The 21,908-nt window shown below is 37.1% G+C and overlaps 1 protein-coding gene across 5 annotated transcripts in view; it reads left to right on the top strand.

Annotated features, from left to right (window-relative positions):
• The window catches only part of CLOCK (clock circadian regulator), a 52,739-nt gene extending 32,287 nt beyond the window's left edge, over window positions 1-20,452 (top strand). For 3 of the 5 annotated variants that reach the window (XM_083860862.1, XM_083860864.1, XM_083860863.1), the window contains exons 8-22: window positions 36-156; window positions 1,721-1,834; window positions 4,386-4,504; window positions 8,138-8,220; window positions 8,449-8,555; window positions 9,005-9,152; window positions 9,359-9,434; window positions 10,320-10,461; window positions 10,837-10,937; window positions 11,842-11,931; window positions 13,738-13,896; window positions 15,212-15,418; window positions 16,486-16,694; window positions 16,951-17,224; window positions 18,794-20,452. In XM_083860862.1, coding sequence (XP_083716988.1) covers window positions 36-156; window positions 1,721-1,834; window positions 4,386-4,504; window positions 8,138-8,220; window positions 8,449-8,555; window positions 9,005-9,152; window positions 9,359-9,434; window positions 10,320-10,461; window positions 10,837-10,937; window positions 11,842-11,931; window positions 13,738-13,896; window positions 15,212-15,418; window positions 16,486-16,694; window positions 16,951-17,224; window positions 18,794-18,970 — 2,127 coding nt within the window. In that variant the 3' untranslated portion in view covers window positions 18,971-20,452. The remainder of the gene's footprint in view (window positions 1-35; window positions 157-1,720; window positions 1,835-4,385; window positions 4,505-8,137; window positions 8,221-8,448; window positions 8,556-9,004; window positions 9,153-9,358; window positions 9,435-10,319; window positions 10,462-10,836; window positions 10,938-11,841; window positions 11,932-13,737; window positions 13,897-15,211; window positions 15,419-16,485; window positions 16,695-16,950; window positions 17,225-18,793) is intronic. The other 2 variants (XM_083860865.1, XM_083860866.1) reach the window with 2 other exon arrangements.
• The last annotated feature ends 1,456 nt before the right edge of the window (window positions 20,453-21,908 follow it).

The raw sequence follows: 21,908 nt of genomic DNA, 5'->3' as shown, positions 1-21,908 counted from the left end.
TGAATTAATGCTTATTAAATTTTTTTTTCTTTCAGTCTGATCTTGTGGATCAGAGTGTATTTAATTTTATCCCAGAGGGGGAACATTCAGAAATTTATAAAATATTGTCTTCTCATCTGCTGGAAAGTGATTCCTTGACACCGGAATACTTAAAATGTAAGTAATTATTTTGGGCTAACCCCTGTAGGCAGCTCAGCCCAGCACAGCCACTCACTCCTCTCAGTTGGATGGGCAGAGAATCAGAAGAGTAAAAGTGAGCAAACTAGTGGGTTGTGATTAAGGCAGATTAACAAGTGAAGGCAAAAGCTGTCTGCACAAGCAAAGTAAAACAAGGAGTTAGTTTACTCTGTCTGGTTGGTAGGCAGTTAGTCAGTCATCTCTAGGAAAGCAGGGCTGTCATGTATGATGGTTACTTGGGAAGGCAAATGCCATAAACCCAGATGTCTCCCCCTTCTTCCTTTCCCCAGCTTTTTTTGCTGAGCACAGTGGCATACGGGGATATCCCTTAGTTCAGCTCTCCCTGCTGTGTCCCCTCCCAGCTGCTTGTGCACCCCCAGCCTCCCCACCAGCACGGCAGAGTGAGATAAAGAGAAGACCTTTGCCCTGTGTAAGTGTGCTGCTGAGCAATAATGGACACATCCCTGTGTTAGCAGCACTCTTCTAGTCAAAATCCAAAACAGAGCACCATGTGATCTGCTGTGGAGAAAATTAACCCTGTCCCAGTTAAAATTGGTACAGTAGTTGTGTTAAAACTATCTGCTTGGAGTGGTTTTTCCAGTGTTATTTAAGCAAAGACATATACTTCCCTGAAGAACGAAAGTGTTACTATGTGTCACCCCTGCTCTAGAGTAGAATTTTCAAAGTTACATTGCCTTTCAGTCTGTAACTTTCCTGTGTATTAGAAATGTTCATATGGTTTATAGAGTTTCTGTTTAGACAGTTTTAGCAGTTGGCAAATATAAATACATAGCAGCCTAATGGAGTTTAGGAGCATGTGCTTTAGTGAGCTTAGGTTCAGGACATTTTCTTTAATACAGCTGTAGTTCTCAGAGGGTTTTGTGTCTCTAATATGCAAGCCCTTCATGCACAAAATCTGAAGGAGTTCTTTAGGTTAGTTACTGTCATGCTGGTTAAAAGCAGATGCTGCTGATGCTTTAAAATTTTAGCCTTTATATTTTTCAAATCCTTACTGCATTAGTCTATAACTCTAAACTCCATATTAAGTTAACTGTCTTCACATTTTGGTCAGACAAAGTAATCCCTCTAGGCCTGAGATACAAGGACACCCTACAGCCTCAGGCCCCGAAAAGTATAAACAAAAGTGAACTGGAGGGGAGAGCAAACTGAAGGGTATATGATTTCATTACCTGAAGCTGTAGTTGGAGGATTAACCCCTGATATGTAAATAGACCAAGCTTACATCTGCCTGAAAAACTTGTGAATATCATCAATCTTGAGTGTATCCTCTGAAAGGCTTCTGTCTGCCCAAAGTGTGCCTGTTTGAAGGCCTTTAATAAATACCCACTTTATTCTCCTGATCTTGTCTAGCCTCTGTTCTAGGTAGCCAGCCTCCAAGGTAGCACTGTAGCCAGCTGTAATCATTACATTTACAGTACCTCAATATGTATCCAGCTTAATTATTCCTGCTTTCTGTTTGATGTTGCCTGTGTGTTTCATCAAGCATATAACCTATTTCTTTGGTTATTTTTTTTTTGTCTAGCAAAAAATCAGCTAGAATTCTGTTGCCATATGCTGCGAGGAACAATAGATCCAAAAGAGCAACCTACATATGAATATGTAAAATTTATAGGAAATTTCAAGTGTTTGAATCATGGTAAGTAATTTCAGCAGTGTTGGAATGGAATATGTAGGCAGCTCCACAGCTAAACTGGCTTGGGATCTTGGTGGAAAATTAGGTGAACTAAAATTAGGCTTTCGAAAGAAATCTTGAAGCACTTTTATCACTTCTATCTTGGTGTAATGGAAAAGAAGAAAAACTGCCTATCAGGTATTACAGGTCTGTGTATTTGAATGCAAAATGTAGTAATTATGCTTAATGCTTTCAATTAAAGAAAAGTAGTATTTTGTAAAATACTGTTTAAAAGAAGGTAAGAAATTTAAGCAAATGCTTTAAAATAAAGAGTCTGAATTTAGTTTGGCATAAGCCATACTTAAGTAGATGACTAACTTGAAGATTAGTGGTACTGAGTACCTGCAGTTCTCATTACACAGGCAACTGGGAAGGAAAATGTAGGTTTTCCCTCCATTTCAGTTCTATGCTTTCACTTGACAGAAATTACCATTCAGATGAGTGGGTGGGCTGTACAGTTTTCCTCACTGAGTTCCTACTCCCTTCCATTGAAATTATTTTTATTAGTTACATATAGTATTCTTCCTCTGTACTGCATCTCTAATCTATTTGGCCAGGCTGTGCTGACTATTTACTCAAGAAGCATGTTTATTTGTCCAAGTGGGTTCTGCAGTGTGATCAGTAAGTAGATTCTTAGGGAGCTCATTCAAAAATATTTTGAAAAAAAGACTATGTTGTAAATAAATCTGTGGGGGTTTTTATCTCATACCAATACTTCTCTCACAAAGTGGGAAGAGGCTGAGTCTTAATGCAAATGCAATTATGTAATATTATACGAAGAACAAGAAACAATCCCAAAAGGAAAGTATCGTGCTGGTCTTGGAATGTGGAGTTGGGAAACTGCAGACTTATTGGTTGCAGTTCAATATTTGGAAATAATTGAACTATATCTGAGTTTCAGGAAGCTAGCAGAGACTTGAATGGCAACCATTGTGGATTTTTCAGGTAGAAGTAGCATCAAATCAGTTCAGCTTCCTCTCTCAAAAAATAACACACTGTGTGGATAAGAGGATAAAGCACAAGTGGTGATGGACTTTTAATGTTTTTGTTATTATATTCTGTTCTCACAAACATCTAAGGGAAGCACATGTTAATTGAAATTGCTGGAGAGTAGCTGCAGAAACTGATTGGGATGGTTACCAGTGTTAATCATCAAAGTGCAATTCTAATTGACAACTTCTGGATTTGATCAGTATTTCGTTGATGTTATGAACAATGGAACATAGTTTGCAGTTACAGAATAATCCACTACAAACAAGAGTAAAATTCATCCCCAAATTTAGAAAAGAAATTATTTTGGGCTAAAAACCCAGAAAAATTGACTAAGAAAAAAATGGAAGTTACTACATTTAGGAATATTAAACCGTACAAACAGGGATGGTTACAGCCTACTGCTGCATAGCAGTCCTTTAAGAAAAGGAGTTACTGCAGAATGTAAACTGAACAAGACCAAGTCACTTTGACCAGCCACCAAGCTGGGAAAATGCAAAAGCCTTTCTAAAATACAGTCTAAATCATGTGAAATAATCCCGCTGCACTTCTCAGCACTTGCATGTCCTCATCCAACTTTTGATAGTTATTTGTCAGAAGTAAAGAAGTTGGAGAGTTCAGAGTAGAGCAACAAGAGCACAAAATATTTTATAAGTCTAACTTAGAAGGCGAGACAAACTCTGAAGAACAAAGGACTAGGGCGAAGATAAATATTAAACTGCCGATTTTTCTTTCTGATGAAAAGAGCAAGGAGCAGTAAGATGAAATGGCATGAGGAAACTTCAGTAGGGGTTCTAATCTAGAGCTGAATTAAAACCGGTCAGGCTTTGAAAAACCTCAGTTTTAAAATCGCTGTCTCTAGACCTTAGTAAATATAAACTGAGTTGGTAACTGGTGAAAATGAAAGATAAGGTTTCGAGGTCTAGTCCATCCTTTGCCTCCTTTTGATTCCTCTGTGATTCAATAAGTGGAATTTGTTCTCAGCTCAGTATCCTGATTCTTTAACTTCCATAATTGTGCCTTTGATTCTTCTGTCACTCAGTATGCCTTCAGCATGTGTTGCTTAAATATGATGGAAGCTTAGGAAATAAATACTTACCTCAAGAGTTCAAAAGAAAAAGTTGACAAAACCTGATACAAAAGATAAAATTTAAAGGGATTTCTGAAGTAAGTGTAATCCAGTCATTTTTACCAGTTAGCAAGGATAAGAGCTGTTGTTACTAGTTTCTTAAAAATGCCAGTAATAATGTCATATTAACTGTAGTTTTAGTTCTTTGAGAAAGTTACTTGATAGTCGTGTTCTCATTACTATTATGTACTAGTAAAACTATTAAAATTGTAAAACTATCCTACTACTGTGGTACTATTCCTGTGCATATAAGTGTAGATATATAGCATTTTCCTTAATGCCAGTTAAGTTACAAGCAAACCACAGGTAAATATTTGGCCACTTGTCTTCTGATATTACTGTCATTTTCCTCCATACTTACATTGTCATCTGTGTTGTCATCTCCTCTGCATTCAGTTCCCAACTCAGCGCACAATGGTTTTGAAGGAACTATTCAGAGATCACACCGGCCTTCATATGAAGAGAAAGTTTGCTTTGTAGCCACAGTTAGATTAGCTACACCTCAGTTTATCAAGGTATGTACAAATGTAATCACTTTTATATCATTCTTAAATGGACTCTGAATGGGAAAAAGTCAGGGACAATGCATACAACATATAAAATATTAATGAAGGCCATAAGGAATTCTGTGATATGAAACTGAAAATGTCTGTTTCTTATATCAAATAGGCTAAGTTTTAGGCAAAGTATCAAAGTTGTGGTGAACATGAATTTTAAATAGTAACATAAAATAGAAATATGCAAGAAATAAATTTTGAAGAAGTCCACAGGAATATGATTTAGCAAGATGAACTTAAACAATAAGAATGATAACATTGAGTTTCCACTCAATGACTGATGTTAGTTGAAACTTGAATGTGAATTTTTTGTTGCTGGTGGTCTTTCTGAAGTTTGACACAGAAGTAAATCTTGTAGGGCTTAATGAAAGCTTACATTACTTGTCAGTAATGAGGAGTTGGGTTTGAGGTAATAGAAATCTTTTGTTTCAGTGCAGTTATTCAGTAACTCAGTGGTTTAAACCTACCATTTTGCTTAGCTGCTTTTGTACAACGTGAAGGTGCCTTTCCAAGTGTAGAATCAAATGCTTATGAAACTTGTGGTTCAGTAAGTATAATCCTGTTTCTCTCCAAAACCGGTCAGAACAAATACTCTGGATACACAGTATAGTCTGTGATTGTGATTCTGATTTTGCGTTTCATACAAATATATGAATCAAGGTTCAGGATAGTCTGCTATCTGATGTTTGTTTTTGCAATTCAGATGTGAAGTAATGCCATGAAATATATGTGGCCCTATGTTAAGCTGTTGTCTGAACATTTAAACATCCTGTCTCTTATGTTTAAAGCACTGATGTCTTAAGCTGAAGACTTGGTGGTAGCTTCTGAAGACATGGTTTATACACTTTGCACTTCAAAACCATAGTAGGGAGCCTGTGAAGAAATCATATAAACTTCTTCAGTCTGTCAGACTGAATAGGAATTTTGTCTCTCCAGACTCCATGCCATAGAAAATTTGGTTTTTTTGAAGCTATAGAAATCTTTCATCTGACACTTTTCTTCCCATGCAGGTCTAAGAAATATTCCTCCTGTTATATAGAGATGTTATATGTGGGATTTTTGTTTCATGAAATAGTTGTGGAAGAAAGACCAATGTGACATTTGCAATTGCTTTTGTCTTTTAAAGTCTGACGATGCATAGTAAAACTTCTATGTTTCCTACTTCTGGAAGCTGAGGAACATCCATTTATGATCTTCAAGTGTCTCAGTCTCCTGCAGGCTAAAGCCTTACAGATTATACTCTGGTCAAAGTTTCATTCCTATACCTGAACCTCTGAGCCCTTAGTGCCAAAGGAAGCTTTCATGTTACAAAAGTTTTAAGATCCTCCTGAGACTTTCGACTGATGCTGTTTATTTCAGAAATCTTTTGAAGAAGACTTACATTAGAGTAAACACTTAATCTGGCAATACATGTTTACAGTCGTGATATATTCTGTCATTATTGACTAGACTTTAGCAAATGAATGTATGTCAGGAATTTTACCATCCCAATAACTTCACTAACAAGTGTGTGATGCAGACAGTAAGGAGATGTGTGTTTCAGTACTTGCTTTATTTAAGTAGAACCTTCCTGCTCATCTGTCACTTTTTGTCTTTAAGTTGGTATACAGTTCTGGGTTCTTTTTTTTTTTTTTTTCTTCAAATGTAATTTCTCAGGATATGCAATGCTTTTTGTACCTTTATCACATTTTTATTTTATGCATATGACCATACCACTTTTGCAACAAAACATGTCACAAATTTGGCTCCCTAGTTAAGGCATTTGGTTGTACACATTCTTTAAAACATTTGTCCTGCATTTTGGCTAGTTGATGATTGCATCCTATCAAGAAGGCCAGATTAACCCAGCCAAAAAGATTCTACCAGAATACTTTTTGTTACAAAGAAAGTCCTTTCTTTTCTAGATGCCTTGTTGACAACTTCAACAAGACGCCTTGTTGAACAAGCTGGCTTCTGCCCAGGGGTATTTTACAGTGGAATATCTGCAAATCATTAATCTAAATGCATTGAGTAATTGGATACTAACCTGCTGCCATTTCCTCTCTAACCATGATGGTTTTACTGTGGTTTTACTGCCTGCACTTCAGTGATTTTTACTTTTGTTTTGACTTGTGCCAAAATAATTAGATCAAAAGAAACAACAAATCAAAAGTATATCTTGAGGATATGCTCTTGCTCTGTCATTTCTGTTACTTTGAGTGGTGCTTTATTAAATGCTGTAATTTTAGAAAAGTAGATGAGCTTTGGGTTCTTGGGGTAGTTTCAGGTTTGAAGCTTAATTCTTGCTGACTGGAGTTCACATCAAGAGTCAGAAATTTGAGCCCAGAGTTGTTCAGTTCATTGCCTCTATCTAATTCATCCATTGTTTCCTAAGTCATTGTCTTTAGGTTTTACAGTGATGAAGGTGAGGAAAAAACATTGCCTAGGTATGGTCACTTTTTCCTTTCGTAGAAAGAAAACTTAGATCTGCAAAAAACTGCAAAGTATCCATTTAAACACTTTGGATTATAACTCAAAAGAATGAAAAGAAAGGTGGTCCCTCTGTTAGTCTTCTACTGTATTTTTCTACAGGACTACTTTAGTTACAGATGTTTGCAGGGCAGCAGTGTGCTTGTCTGTCTACACTTGTTGTGAGTATTCTGCCAGTGTAGCAGCAGCTTCCACACTGCAGTTATTAGGAAACTCTTGTACCTGATCATCGGTAGATTCCAGTGTGTTCCTGACACTGGGAATACCATTGCAAGCTCCTACAAATGACAAATGTGTGCAGGTGTCCAAAAAAAAAGAAAGATTTACTTATCTCTAATTTTAATGTAATTTTTTGAGGGATGTATTTGTATGCATGTATTCCAATATCCATTTTCCTTCTTGTAAGACAGTACTAGAGAAGTTTGCAAAAGAATTGGCTGGCTTGGGGTGCGTGGTGTTGTGACTGTCTCTGCATGAGACTCAGTGGGGTGTCTTTACCTTGAAGGAGACAGTAGAAGTTGATTGACATGCTCTGAATACATTGGAGTGGAATACATTTAAAATTATGTACAGAATACCTTAAGGTTTTTTTGCAATGGAAATACAGCCATTCTCTTGCTTTTCATGAGTTCTAAACATAAGAATAGTGTTTAATTTGTAGTACATGTCTGTGCACTCAAAGAGATGTAGAGTACTTTGTGTTCACTAAAGAGAAGAAATGTATTCCTAAACTCAGAATAATGTGACCATCTTACTAATACTGGGTTACTATAATCAGACTGTCTGGTGGGAATGTTTCAACTCCTCTTTTCTGTGTTACAGTATAAAAGCATAGCTGCAGGAACTATGGATTTCTGCTTGTACTACTGTGTTTGTAGATACTGAGTTTATCTCATTACATGATTGGTCCATTTAAACCAACCGAACTTGGCACAGTTTAGATTAGATTCTACCTCAGTACTGTGCATCTAAATGAGCAAAACCAATGAAGCTGTCTAAAAATAACATTATAACTACTGTGGAATTATCTACTAACTTTAGGTATGTCTGAATTTTGAAAGAGCTTAGGTAGTAGACTTAAAACTAGAGCAGTTTTAAGAGATTTTGTTTTTTCCTTTTTAGGAAATGTGCACTGTTGAAGAACCCAACGAAGAGTTCACATCTAGACACAGCTTAGAATGGAAGTTCCTATTCTTGGATCACAGGTGCATTTCCTTCTGTGTAGTAGCAATAGCAGCTGAATCAGTGGTGGTTGTAGTATTTGAAGTTCACTAGTCTGCATTAACTACTTATGGCTTGTGTTGGGTTTAATTTTAAAATTATTTTTGGAGCACATACTGCAAACAAGAAAGCTTAATTAATTTTGGTTTGTTTAAGATTGTTTCATGTGTGTGAAAATAAAATTACCTTTTTTTATTATTATTATTAATTAGGGCACCTCCGATAATAGGTTATCTTCCATTTGAAGTTTTGGGAACATCGGGCTATGATTATTATCATGTGGATGATCTAGATAATCTGGCAAAATGTCATGAGCATTGTGAGTACAACTAAGTCACTAAAATGAGCGAGTTTATTTAATTGTACAACTGTTCTGCTGAAATTTTGTGGTATTTTGAGTGAAGTGTCTTTCCTTCTACTCATTTGACTTTATTATACTGCTGTTCTGTATCTTTTTTCTTTTAATACAGAACTACAAAACAGATTTAACTTTATCTTACAGTTCTGGGGTTTCATTGTAGTAAATTGGAGTGCACAGTTCTATGACTAATACTTTTCCAATTCTTCCAATAGCATTTAAAAATCTTTATAATATTAATAAGTGCAGAAAGTGATGGAAATTTTTCAAATCTGTTCTTAGTCATTGTCTTAATACCGGATTTAGACATGGGTTTGGGCTATATGAACCTGGGAAATAATGTTCTTTTTTATGTAATTGGAGTATTTACAACCTGGCAAGACAGTAACCTTTATTCTTCATCCTGATAGTAATGCAATATGGGAAAGGGAAGTCATGTTACTACAGATTCCTTACAAAGGGACAACAATGGATTTGGCTGCAAACTCATTACTATATCACGTATCACCAGTGGAATTCCAGGCCAGAGTTTATTGTCTGTACGCACACTGTTGTAAGGTAGGCTGCTTTTTAAAATAATCCTACTGGCATGGGAGATACCTTGATGGTGTTTTGGGTGTAGAGAAATTATAGCAGTGTGAAGAATCACTGGAAAGCTTCCTGGGAAACTTTATAAGCAACGTGGGTTTGAGGAGTTTGGTCTTTGATGTGTACTTTTTAAATGATCCCATGATATAATAGTTATCCTTGGTTTATTCTTCTAGTTATGCAGAAGTCAGAGCAGAAAGACGACGAGAACTTGGTATTGAGGAATCTCTTCCAGAAATAACAGCAGATAAAGTGAGTGTTTTATATAATTTTTACATCTTCACGTACTAAAAATAATATGCAAGCAAATATAAAGCAGCAAAAAGCCTTTTCTCCCGTTTGTCCCGAAAGAAAGTAATTATTTTATCTAAATAATGTGATTATTGAAAATTATCAAAGAAGTCTAGAAAGAGTGTTTAACTGTAGTCCGCCTATAACACCGTTTTTTATTCAGGAATTAATGTGCATATAGTTATAACATCGTAGCACCCGTAAGTTTTTATTAAGATCTAATTTCTGCAGCATTAGATTACTAAATAAATTGTCTTCCTTACTGGAAGTACCCATAATCTGAAAAACGAAGGTCAATACACCAGAAAGGAATTCACAATAGGAAAGTAGGAGCTGTTTAATTGTGTGACTCTGTCCCACTTCTTAAAAGTATAAAAAATTAATTTTGAATTAATGTGCTTGGAAGCTCAGTCTTATCAGCTTGTGGAGATGATCTGACATGTTTTATTTAGTCTGACAGTTCAGAAATGTTTTCATTTGGCAGTTTTACAAGTTTATCTGTTGGTGCTCCTAGTGGCACAAACTCATCCTTTCTAAAAGAATAAGCAGTTCACTGATTATACTGTTGTTCAGTATAATTCAGTGAGTCAATTCAGTGGCTACAGAAGGAGGTCAGCTCAGTAGTCAGTTTGTGGCCTAAGTCTGCATGTATTTTGGTTTCTAGGATTATAGAGCTTTGGTTTTTCAAATGGAAACAGAGCTTACAGCCATCAAACAGACTAACACTTCTGCAAGGTCACCTGTGTAAGGGGATTGATTAGAAACAAAGAGGTCTTAGTTTCTAACAGAAATATACTTTGTGTGCTGTGTTAGATAAATAATTGTTGTTTATGTGTATCTCTTCAGAGTCAGGACTCTGGGTCTGACAATCACATAAATACAGTGAGTCTCAAAGAAGCACTGGAAAGGTTTGATACCAGCCCCACACCTTCTGCTTCCTCCAGGAGTTCAAGAAAATCTTCACATACTGCAGTATCGGATCATTCATGTAAGCACCAACTGTTGAAAATATAATTGCCTTCCTAATGAAGGCTTTCTCTACCTAATTTAATTAAATGCATAACTGGCAGTTAATAATAATTTTATGAGAAGTGTGCAAGTGAAAATACCCTTTTTGATGGTTCAGAGATCTGCAGACTACTCTGAATAAGACTTTTACTTTTAGAAGTACAATATCAGAGACTAGTACACCCTATTTCAATCCATCAGATTGCACTATTGGTGGATAGTCAGGGGAAAAAAAGAGTCTAAGCCTTAACAGTTTTTTTATTCATTAAAAACTTCCTGTAATTAGATGATTGCATTACAGAATTGAGAAAAAAATTAATATGTTTCTTTCTGTTCTTACTCTAAACATTGTCAGCAACACCAACTAAAATGACAGTGGACACTAGCACTCCTCCAAGGCAAAGCTTATCTGGTCATGAAAAGACTGGACAAAGAAGATCATCTCTGAGCAGTCAGGTAACTTCAGAGAACAATGTTGGACTTAAACAGTGGAGTTCACCTTTAAAAGCTGTTACTAAATCTATATAAGCTTTGTTTTATTTCTTTTAAAAACACATTTTAAACTGTAAGAGTTTCTCTGAATATGTCTCTTAGAATTGCATCATCAGTATGCAACTTTGGTATACTAGATTTTAAAGGAATACAATAATTAAGCATATATATATTTAGGTTTTGTCCTCAGGATTTGCAAGAATGTGAATGAGTCTCTGCTTTCACTCACACGGAACTTCTTTCTGTGATTCTGGATTTTTAACACACACACACACACACACACACACACACACACACACACACACACACACACGTAAAATCGCATGTGTAATGCTGTGTGTGTCCCTATGGAGAACTCATACAAATTTATGGCTAAGAATATTAGTGAATACTTCCATATCCTTTCTGAAATCTTTGTAGTATGAGAAATTGTCATGCTTCATGTACTTGATGCTCGTTTTGCTGTTGAACTAATACGTTCACTTCATAAACAGAATGCTTATTAAAATATGTTAAAAGTCGTTAGTTTAAGAATAAATCAAAGGTGTCAACTTCCAAACTCGTTGAAAAAGTCTTTCCCTTAATACAATTAAGACTTCTAAAATACTTGTATTTGTAATTTCTGTTTCATACCTTCTGCTTATATATATTTTTAGCAGTTAAAAAATCATGTATATATTTTGCAGATAATCAATTGCTCTTGCTTTCTTAATTCCCTAATAATTAAGCTTAGATATTTCAGGAAACAATTTACTAGTTTCTATTATATGTTCATATGCTGCTTTGGATTTGACACTTAAAAGAAATACTTCATGTCAAGTATGAAGTTCATTCTCTTACAATTATGGAACATTTTTTTTAATCCTAGTCCTTAAGCTCACAGTCTCTTGGACAACCAGTAACACAGCCAGCAATATCCCAGCCTGCAACTTTACAGCTTCAGTCTGGAATGACTCAGGTATGGATTTACTTGATTCATTGTTTTTAATTTTTTAAACAGTCTTGTTCTAGAGAACAGCATTCTCCTGGAGTAATGGGCTGCCTGTGGGTTGGATGGATGCACTGTTCACTGACTGAAAAACAGTTTTGGATGGCCAGGCCCAGAGGGTGATGGTGAATGGAGTTACATCAAGATTAGTGGGGTTCCACAGTGTTCAGTACCGAGGCCAGTCCTGTTTAATATATTTATTGATGATCTAGATCAAGGGATTGGTGTCACCATCAGTGAGTTTGCAGATGACACCCAGTTGGGTGAGAGTGTTGATCTGCTGGAGGGCAGGAGGGCTCTGCAGAAGGATCTGGACAGGCTAGATTGATAGGCTGAGGTTCAACAAGGCCAAGTGTCAGGTCCTGCACTTGGGTCACAACAGCCCCCTGCAGCACTACAGGCTGGGGTAAGAGAGCCTGGAAAGTTGCTCAGCGGGGAAGGGCCTGGGCGTGCTGGTGACAGTGGCTAAACATGAACCAGCTGTGGCCAGGTGGCCAAGAAGGCCAATGGCATCCTGGCCTGTGTCAGCAATAGTGTGGTCAGCAGGACCAGGGCAGGGATTGTCCCCCTGTACTGGGCACTGGTGAGGCCACGTTTTGAGTGCTATGTTCAGTTTCAAGGCCCACACTGCAAGAAAGACATTGAGGTGGTGGAGCAAGTCCAGAGAAGGGAAATGGAGTTGGTGAAGGGTCTGGAACATTAATCAGACAAGGAGTGGCTGTGGGAGCTGAGCTGGAGAAAAGGCTCCAAGGAGACCTCCTAGAAGGAGGTTGTAGCAAGGTGAATGTTGGTCTCTTCTCTCAGGTAACAGGGACAGAGTGACAGGAAATGGTCTTGAGTTGCACCAGGGAAGGTTTAGATTGTATATTAGGAAAAATTTCTTTACAGAAAGGCTTGCCAGTCTTTGGAACAGGCTTCAGGTTATGGGCGCAGGCTGACCAGGGAATTGATGGAGTCACCATCCTTGTGGGTTAGTGGTTATCCTTGATGATTTTAAAGGTCTTTTCCATCTTAAACAATTCTCTGCTTCTATATTCTGAATATAACGTTAATTTCTGTTTTAGAAATTGAGTCCTTTGGTGCCAGTTATTCTCTTGAAATGAGCAAATTTTTCCTTCCTGTTATTTGTGTGGATATAGTCTTCAGCATTAGCAACATAGATATAAAAACAGTTAAAGCTAAAATATTTTAGGACATTAATTTAAAAATCCATCAAGTCTGCTGACATCTTTCAGGCATAGGCTTATAACACAATGCTGCTGGGTCTGTGAAATGCTTCTGTGTAATGAGAACAGGATATAAGTATGAAAAGGTCATACTGACTTGGGGCATATAGCAGATGTCTGAGGAAGAACAGAAGTGGCAGATAGTTTCTCTATGTGCTCAGCCTTCAGTTTCTTGTGACTGAGGGTATTCCCAAGTTACTTGTGTGTTTTAGCTCTGGGTGAATCTTTTTTTTCTAAACTGGCACAATTCTAATTTTTAACACGAGAGAGCTTTAGCATCCACAATACCAATTACTAAGGCTATATTTATGTGTGTGATTTGGACACCAGTCAATGTCTTGTGCTATGGATTTTTTTAGTTCACCAATTCTCGTGCATCAATTAAATGTTGATTTGGTGATGTTTTCATACTCATGAATTGGTCAGGTTATGGTTTATTAGTAATTTAAAGAGCAGTGCTTGACTTCTTTGCTTCTGTGGAGGACTGTACTCATTTTTTTTAATAAAATGTCATTTTTGCTCAGCTTTTAATTTATTCATTGCACTACAGCCTGTGTTTCAGTTTTCAGCTCAGTTAGGAGCTATGCAACATTTGAAGGACCAGCTAGAGCAAAGAACACGCATGATAGAGGCAAATATTCATCGGCAGCAGGAAGAGTTGCGTAAGATTCAAGAGCAGCTTCAAATTGTTCATGGTCAAGGACTCCAGGTAAGTTAGTGTAGCAGGTTTCATCTGTAGAGAATTTTGGCATGTGAAATGTGTCATGGGCACCTAATTCCACAACATGATCCTCCATATTCCCTGTCAGTTGTCCTCTGGGCCTAATACACCTAAAATCCATAGTATCTAAAGCTGCTGTTGCAGAGGTACCTGATGTTTTGCTGCCAAATGTATCTGGAAATGCCCCAGTGTTTAGCAGGGTCAAGTGCAGCTTGACTTAATTTAATTAAATGTGAAAGGGTGGAATCGTTGTTAATTCTTGCAAAGTTTTGCAGCCATTAGAATATTAACCAAAAATCTGCAAAACGAGCATCTGTCTTTTTTCTTTTAGCTCTGAGGATGTTAAATTCATGTTTCTTTAACGGCCCTATCGGGCTGAATACTTTGTATGGTAAACTTGAAGGAGTTACTGAGCCAGAAAGACAAGAAGTCCAGAGAGCGCATTACTCAGTCTAGCAGCTGAGTACCTGATTTCTGATTTTTTTTATAGTCAGTATGTATTTTTCTATATTTGTCATTGTCTTTTCAGCAGCTCTATTTGGAAAAAAAGAATTAGCATATTGGATTTTTCTAGTTAAAAGACCTAAACAAAAAAACCCCCGATCACCTCAAACTAAGATACATTTTAAGGAAATAATTTAATATTTTCAATCTGGATTGTAGGAAAAAATACTTCTTGGAAGTATTGAATAAGTTGCTTAAATTCTGTTGAAAGAGTAGGAGTTTCTAGTGTGTGCCATTTTGTGTTGCCTGATGTCTAGTGTAAACATGCCAGCAGTAGACTGCCTTATCCATGTCTCAAAAGGAGAGAGTCGCAGCTCTCCTTCCCTTGCAGTTGGAGAGACCTTGTTCAGGAATGTGAAAACTAGAGAAAATACTTCAGAGCTGTTCATTCTATCTTCTTGTAGGTTTGGGCTCAACTTTTTGTAGAGAGCCTAATATTTTTATGCTGAATTCCATTTATTACAACAGTGTTGGAAAGTTCAGTGTAATCATTATGATTTCCTGATTGTCAGGGAAGGTTACATACTTTGTGCTATGCCTGGATCTACTAATTCAGAGATTTTCTTCATCTGATTTAGTGTTACTGCAGAAGGTCCTACAAATAGAGGTGTCATCTTAAATATGCTTTGTTTTTAGATAGTTGTAGACTGCATTACTGACTAGTCTCTAAATGGTGCTTTTTCTTTAAGAACAAATATTGAATGTTAATGTTTAGAGCTCTAGAAATCAGGATTCTGATTCTTACCAGTTAGAGCTGAGTCTCTGAATACTGACCCTATAACTTGTGGAATTTTTTAAGATGTTCTTGCAGCAGTCAGCTTCTGGACTCAACTTTGGTTCTGTGCAGCTTCCTTCTGGAAATTCTTCAACCGTTCAGCAGCTTACGCCAATAAACATGCAAGGTCAAGTTGTTCAGAGTAATCAAACTCAAAGTGGGATGAACACAGGCCATATAAGTGCTCCACACATGATACAGCAGCAGCCTTTGCAGAGTACTGCAACACAGGTAAAATTCTGTTACTGATTTTCTACTGGATAGAATATTTGCTCAAAACCACAGCTGAAACACAATAGCTTCCCTGACATTGCCCCGGTTATGAACAAGTGTTTGAGATTGCTTAAAAAATCATTGGCAAGGGTAGCAGCAAAAGCCTGATATAATATTAAGTGGCAGCACAACAAAGTTCTTTGGCAGCATTCACTCTACTACTTACAGGACAGTTCAGGTACAACAAGGAAAAAGCAAGCAGCAACAAAACCAAAAGAATTCCAGGCAATCAAAACGGAAGTGAACCAAGACCTATCTAGGGGAGTGTGCTCTGTGTGTGTATTTCTGTGCATGTGACAAAAGGACAGCTAGGGCAGAGATAAAAAGGAACATGGCCTAAAGCTTAACAGCACTCAACTTGTACATTAAACTTAATAATGTAACAAAGAAACAGCTCTTAACTTACACTTATACTTGTATAAATTTAACCGTAACAATTTAGTAGAGGAGTAGCACTCAGCAGTATGTATCCCCACAGAAGCTGGTTCTTCACGCTGAACATTCTAATTCATTTGATCATTATGTGTATGGAGACTCCATATACATATGATCTCTGTGGTCTCCCTCCTCTGTATCCTTTTCCACATTGCATATTTTCTTTTTGAGATTTGTGAAGAGGCAGACTAGTGATGCATTTTACCATCTGAGCAGTAGGCTAGTTCCAAACTTTCAAATAGGAAATTCTTGACATTATGTGCACATTTTAGTCTAAGTTTGGGACAGAGATGCTAGAGAAGTAAAAAGAGAATTTTAAACAAACAGTAGCAAGTAGCTGAAAAATTCAGGGGAAAAAATGACCTGAACAGGAAAAGAAATTAAATGTAAGAGACTTGGATGTCCAATGTCCAGTCCCACCTCTAAATCCTGTCAGTAGAAATACCTGTGTACTTCGAATTAAGAATTCATTTGAATAGAAAAAAAAAAAACAAACCCACTGGTAGTTTTGAACTGTGGTTAGTGACAATGAGGAGAACAGCTGTAGCACCTGGCTATTTTCAACTTACTATCTCAAAATTTCATTTCAGCATAATCAACAAAATGTACTTAGTGGACACAATCAACAGTCTTCTCTTGCCAGTCAGTCACAGAACACAGTCTCGGCACCTTTGTACAACACTATGGTGATTTCTCAGCCAACAGCAGGAAATGTGGTGCAGGTTCCCTCTAGCTTACCACAGAACAACAACCAGAATGCTGCTGCAGTAACCACTTTTACACAGGACAGACAAATCAGGTAAATCTTCAAGACCTATATTTAAGATGACTTTTTGTAATGGTATGCTCATGCACCATATACAAAAGGAACTAAAGCAGCATTAAAAAGAGTGTGATTTGTATTTCAACTGTATGGATATAACCCTTGAAATGAAACTGCCCAAAGTAACATCTTTGCAGGCTTATTGAAACCCATTGAATAATGTTATTATAGCAAAATATGACTTTGAGTTTTTTTTCCTGAAGGGACTCCAAATGTCTTTTTCTATTAACAGATTTTCTCAAGGTCAGCAACTTGTAACAAAACTTGTCACGGCCCCAGTAGCATGTGGAGCAGTAATGGTACCAAGTACTATGTTTATGGGACAGGTGGTGACAGCTTATCCCACTTTTGCTGCCCAACAGCAGCAGACACAGACTTTGTCAATAACACAACAGCAACAGCAGCAGCAGCAGCAGCAAAGTCAGCAGGACCATCAGCAGCAGCTCACCACAGTGCAACAGCCAGCTCAGTCACAGCTGACCCAGCATCCCCAGCAGTTCCTACAGGTAATGAATGTAGAGCTGTCTACAAATTTTTCCAAGTTCTGGCACTTTCAGCATTGCTAGCATTGCATTTCATATACCTGAAAACAAAGCACTAAAAATAGTAACCTGTGAAAAAGCCCAGTGTGTGAGGTAAGTTTATTCTGTAGCTGTTCTCTAAAATCCTTTTACTTAAAGGAGAGGTGGTCTTTCCTGCAGTGTTACTCCATGCATTTTCTGTCTTACATCTTTTTCCCTTTGAATTGCTGCTCTTAATTGACTGTGGAATGAAAAAACAGATGTTTCTTTTAAAACTGTTTACATTTTCTTTCATTAACTTTACATATTAATGCAGTAAGTTATGAGAGATGATGGTTGGTCTGGAAAGCAGCACACAGCCCAAAGCAAGACGTGTCCCAATAACATGAGGCATGAAATTCTGTCTAGGCTGCAGGGGAGGCTGAGCAGCAAGTAACTTTGTAAGCAGAGAGTAGGGAAGAACCTTTTTTTAGTGGAGAAAGAAGAGAGATTGGGTCAAAAGAGAAGGAAGTCAAAACCCAAGGAGTTTAGAAATAGGAAGTCTCTAAAAGGAACAAGGTAAAATGAATTGTGGAGAAATCTGTTGCCATTTGTTGATTCCAAGTAATCACTGGCACATGGGTCACCCACCATCTGGAGTTGGTGAAGGAGATGTAGTGGGGGCTAGAACCCTAGAGAGCCTGTTTAGCAGTTTGTAGTCTGTATCTCTGTTTCTATATTCAGGAGTTTATACAATTCTGACTTAATTCTGGTGAAACAAATATGAGAAATATGAAGAACTCAAGAACCCACTGTTCCTACTCTAGAATTTTGTTCTAGGCAAATGTCTGGTATTTTTAATACAAAAAAAATAAAGTGCTAGAATTTGAAGTGAAGCATGTACTCTTTAAAAAGGACAAAAATGCCTTCTCTGCTTCTGTTCACTGGAGCATCTTACAGTCTGATTCTGTAGGTGGAGCAGTTGATGTACTTTACTTTCTGCTGCAGAACATTTCAGGATTGAGACGTCCTAGAGCATTTGTACCGATCCTTCATTGTTTTCCTTCAGTAATCAATTTTTTTTTTTGTTCTAAGAAGAATACTTTTAAAACTGAGTACCATTTCCAGTAGTAATAAGTCTCCTTCAAAGGGATGTTTGGGTCTGCAAATGCACCATTTTCCTTGACTGTGCTTTTTGTCTGTGGGGAATAAATGCAGTCTATGCCAAATCATGAACTGGTTTTTTATTTGACTGCAATGACAGCTACCTACACTTACTCAAATAGATTCCTTATGCCCTGCTATGCTTTTGTGGTTTGAAATTAAGACAAATTGCCATGTGTTCCTACCTATCACCACAGAAATTCCAAATACCAGTTACAGCTGCTTTATTAATTGGTCAGACGCACTGCTTAAATGTATTAGTATGAACAAACCTTTGCATTGGTTGCTCAGTTTAACTGGCCAAATCCAAAATTTATTTTGATTGAACTCTTACGAAAAGTTAAAAAGCAGCTGGGCCCGTGTTTCTCAGTGCAGCAGGAAAAATAACTTTCTTCTATTTTCATGTTTTAGACATCCAGGTTACTTCATGGAAATCAGTCGGCTCAGCTTATTCTCTCTGCTGCTTTCCCACTACAACAAAGCACTTTCACTCAGTCCCACCACCAGCAGCATCAGTCTCAGCAGCAGCAGCTGTCACGACACAGAACTGACAAGATGACTGATCCTTCCAAAGTTCAGCCACAGTAGTGTGGGCACTGCCTCTTTTTGAAGCAAACTGCCAGGAGGGGCTGCCCCACAAACAGTTGCACTGAAGCTACAGAGGTAACAGTACGAAGGCTTTCTAGCACTGTGGTGTTGAGATCTACTTCTGTCTTCTGGAATCTGTTAAGAAAAGCCACAAGATGATGGTGGGGACATGGCCAACTTTGAGAGCTGCCCCAGTTTCTGTGTTCTAAAGGATTTGCTGCCATGGTGTAATTTGTCCAGGTGAAATCTCCAAATGTGACTGAAATGAGAGTGATGCTGAAAATAATGGTATTTTTATCAACCCTGTACATTTTTAAAGTATTAAAATGGACATGGAACAATTGTTCTGAATTAGCAGGAAAAAAATGCCAGAAATATAGTCCAAAACCATCTAATTTTTTTTCAGATGATTACAGGACAGTAAATATTTTGAAAATGTTGTGTGAAATCCAGTTCTCTGTTGTACAGATGCTGTAAAATATTGTGTATATGTCTGCATAAAAGGAGAAAGAGCAAAATATTTTATATGATGCATGAAAATGTAATCTGTTATTTGTAGGTTTGAATATGTTTCCCTAAATTCTCACGCCATACTCAGACTAATGTTTTCCTCTGTTCTACCCTTTTGTTTACAACATGATGCATCATTATTTTCACCCTTAATGTGGGCACAAGTCTCTTGTTTGTGCTTTGTCCGTGATGTCAGGGTTTGTTTGGTGAGGTATAGTGTGTTGGTTAGTTGACTGCTTGAAGTTAAATTATTGATGAAGCTGTTTGAACTGGTGATCATGCATCAGGGTTCAGGACATTCAGATTCATAAATATCATCCATCATTTCATAATGAATTCTTCATTTTATTTGAAAAATAGGAATTTGCACTGCTTTCTTGCGGATGGTTTGGAATTTTATTCCCCAAAGCTATCTTTTGATATAGTTCATAGTTGGAAATATTTATGTAAAAGGTTTAAAAAAATGACAGTAATTTTCAAGAATGTTTCAGTTATAGGAGTAATTTGCACAAAAATTATATTTACATTTAATAACCTTTTGGGCACTTTTTAACCACTTTCTCTGTGGTGAGAATTGTAACTTGTTAAACCATGTTGGAATCTTTTTATTCTCCTTCAAAAATTAGTCAGAACTAATTCAGGGTCATTTTAACAACAACAACAAAACCCATAGTGCCTTGATTTTAATTCAGGTGATAATGTTGAACATCTTGAATTACAATGTCTTGAATCTGTAACCATTTTCAATTTTGAAGTCTTAGCACATTGTCAACCAAACTTGTGTATCTACTTCATAGATATTTCTGTATTATGTTAATTTTAACAGTGGTCTGAATTGAGACCATTAATATTTTTGACTGGTACTCCCCCTCAGACAGCAGCCAGAAGTATAGGAGTCTCAAAAATCTCAGATCTTTAAGGTAATACTCTTAAAAAAAAAAAAAAAAAAAAAAAAAAAAGAAAAAAAACAAACCTTCAAAGACAAGACTCCTTTTGCAGAAGGAAGAATAATAATAAGCTGATTTTTTAAAATCATTTTTGGAAGCATTTAAAGTTGAGGGGAGATCATGATTGCATTTAACACTACCAGGTATTGATTTAAGAGCTATCACTGAACTAAGACTTCAGAAGGCAACTTTACTTTATAAAGAAAATAAAAAGTTCCAACAGATATGTGCTATTTAAGTAAACGTTGGTAGGTTTTTATGGTACTAGTTTGTGGAAACCAGAACTTCAGAGGAAAATTAATAAATGCTGATAGATCTGATAATTAATTAAAAACAAAAAACAATAAAAGCAGTTAAAACTAGTGCTAGGGAGAGAAAGCTGGATTAATCTTGAATACTAAGGAGGAGTTGAATGAATGTAACCAAATGGTGATGGTCTATTTTGTACTGTGGAACAGTTTGATTGTATTTTACTGGATGAACCAAACCCGCAGGAGGTGATAGCAGTTTAGCCAAGCCTTTGATGCTGTTGGTTATGTTTTGGGGCAAACCTTGGCCTCTGCGCATGTCCCAGCATTAGACCTTTATTATTCCCCAGTCATAAAGCAAATGTTTGGCACCAAAAAGCTGAGCAATGAACAAGGAAGGAGAGTGTGAGAAACACAGTACCAAAGAGAATCAGATTGCTCTCTGCTCCAAGAAGCTTATTGCAACCTGGAGCAAGGAACAGATGCCAACACCAAACATAGCAAGAAACACTTTCCCTTCTTTAAAGGGATTTCTGGCTTTCTTCAGACTGGGATAATTGTCAGAGACCTGTTTCTGTAAAGTTCTGTGTAAAGAAATCCTGCCTTGCTCTGCTATCCCTACCACTCCATTCCACCTGCTTCTATACGAAGCTGCATTGACTGCAGGTCTGTGCTATCACTTCTTTGCCTAATGGAAAATAGGTTAGATACAAATTTCTTTAACCAATTACAATAAAAATATAGCACTAAAAAAGAAAACAGGGAGAGCTTTAATAGTGCTGTTAGAACTACTGAATAGTGGTAAAATAGGTATATTAAGCTATTATACTGAGAATTACAGAAATTAGAGATACCAGCCAGACAGTTAATGTGCAGCTTTTTATATAAAGCTTCATTTTCACTTCTCTTCCCATTCTCCCTTCCCAAAATACTCTGGTGTGCTGCTATAGGTCTGTCAGTAAAAAGGCTAAACTAGGAGAGAGAAATTAGATGGTGAGATAGCGTGGCTGCTGAAAGAGAATATAGAAACATATGCTTTGATCAAGAAGCTTTTTGTAGCCTCAAGGAGAGTTCATTCAATTACAGAACTGCCAGATAGCAGAGAAGGGATATAGGATGGGGAAATTCTAAGGAACTGGAAAACGACAGCACACATTTGAAGAATTCCTGATGTGAATCAGGCAAACTTTACAAAGGCAAGTGTGTAGAACTTGGTTCAGATTGTGTGCAAGT

The sequence above is a fragment of the Zosterops lateralis genome (genome assembly GCF_965231275.1).
Source record: "Zosterops lateralis genome assembly, chromosome: 5".
In the NCBI taxonomy this organism is placed as follows: domain Eukaryota; kingdom Metazoa; phylum Chordata; class Aves; order Passeriformes; family Zosteropidae; genus Zosterops; species Zosterops lateralis.
This window is presented reverse-complemented; position numbering and strand designations above follow the sequence as displayed.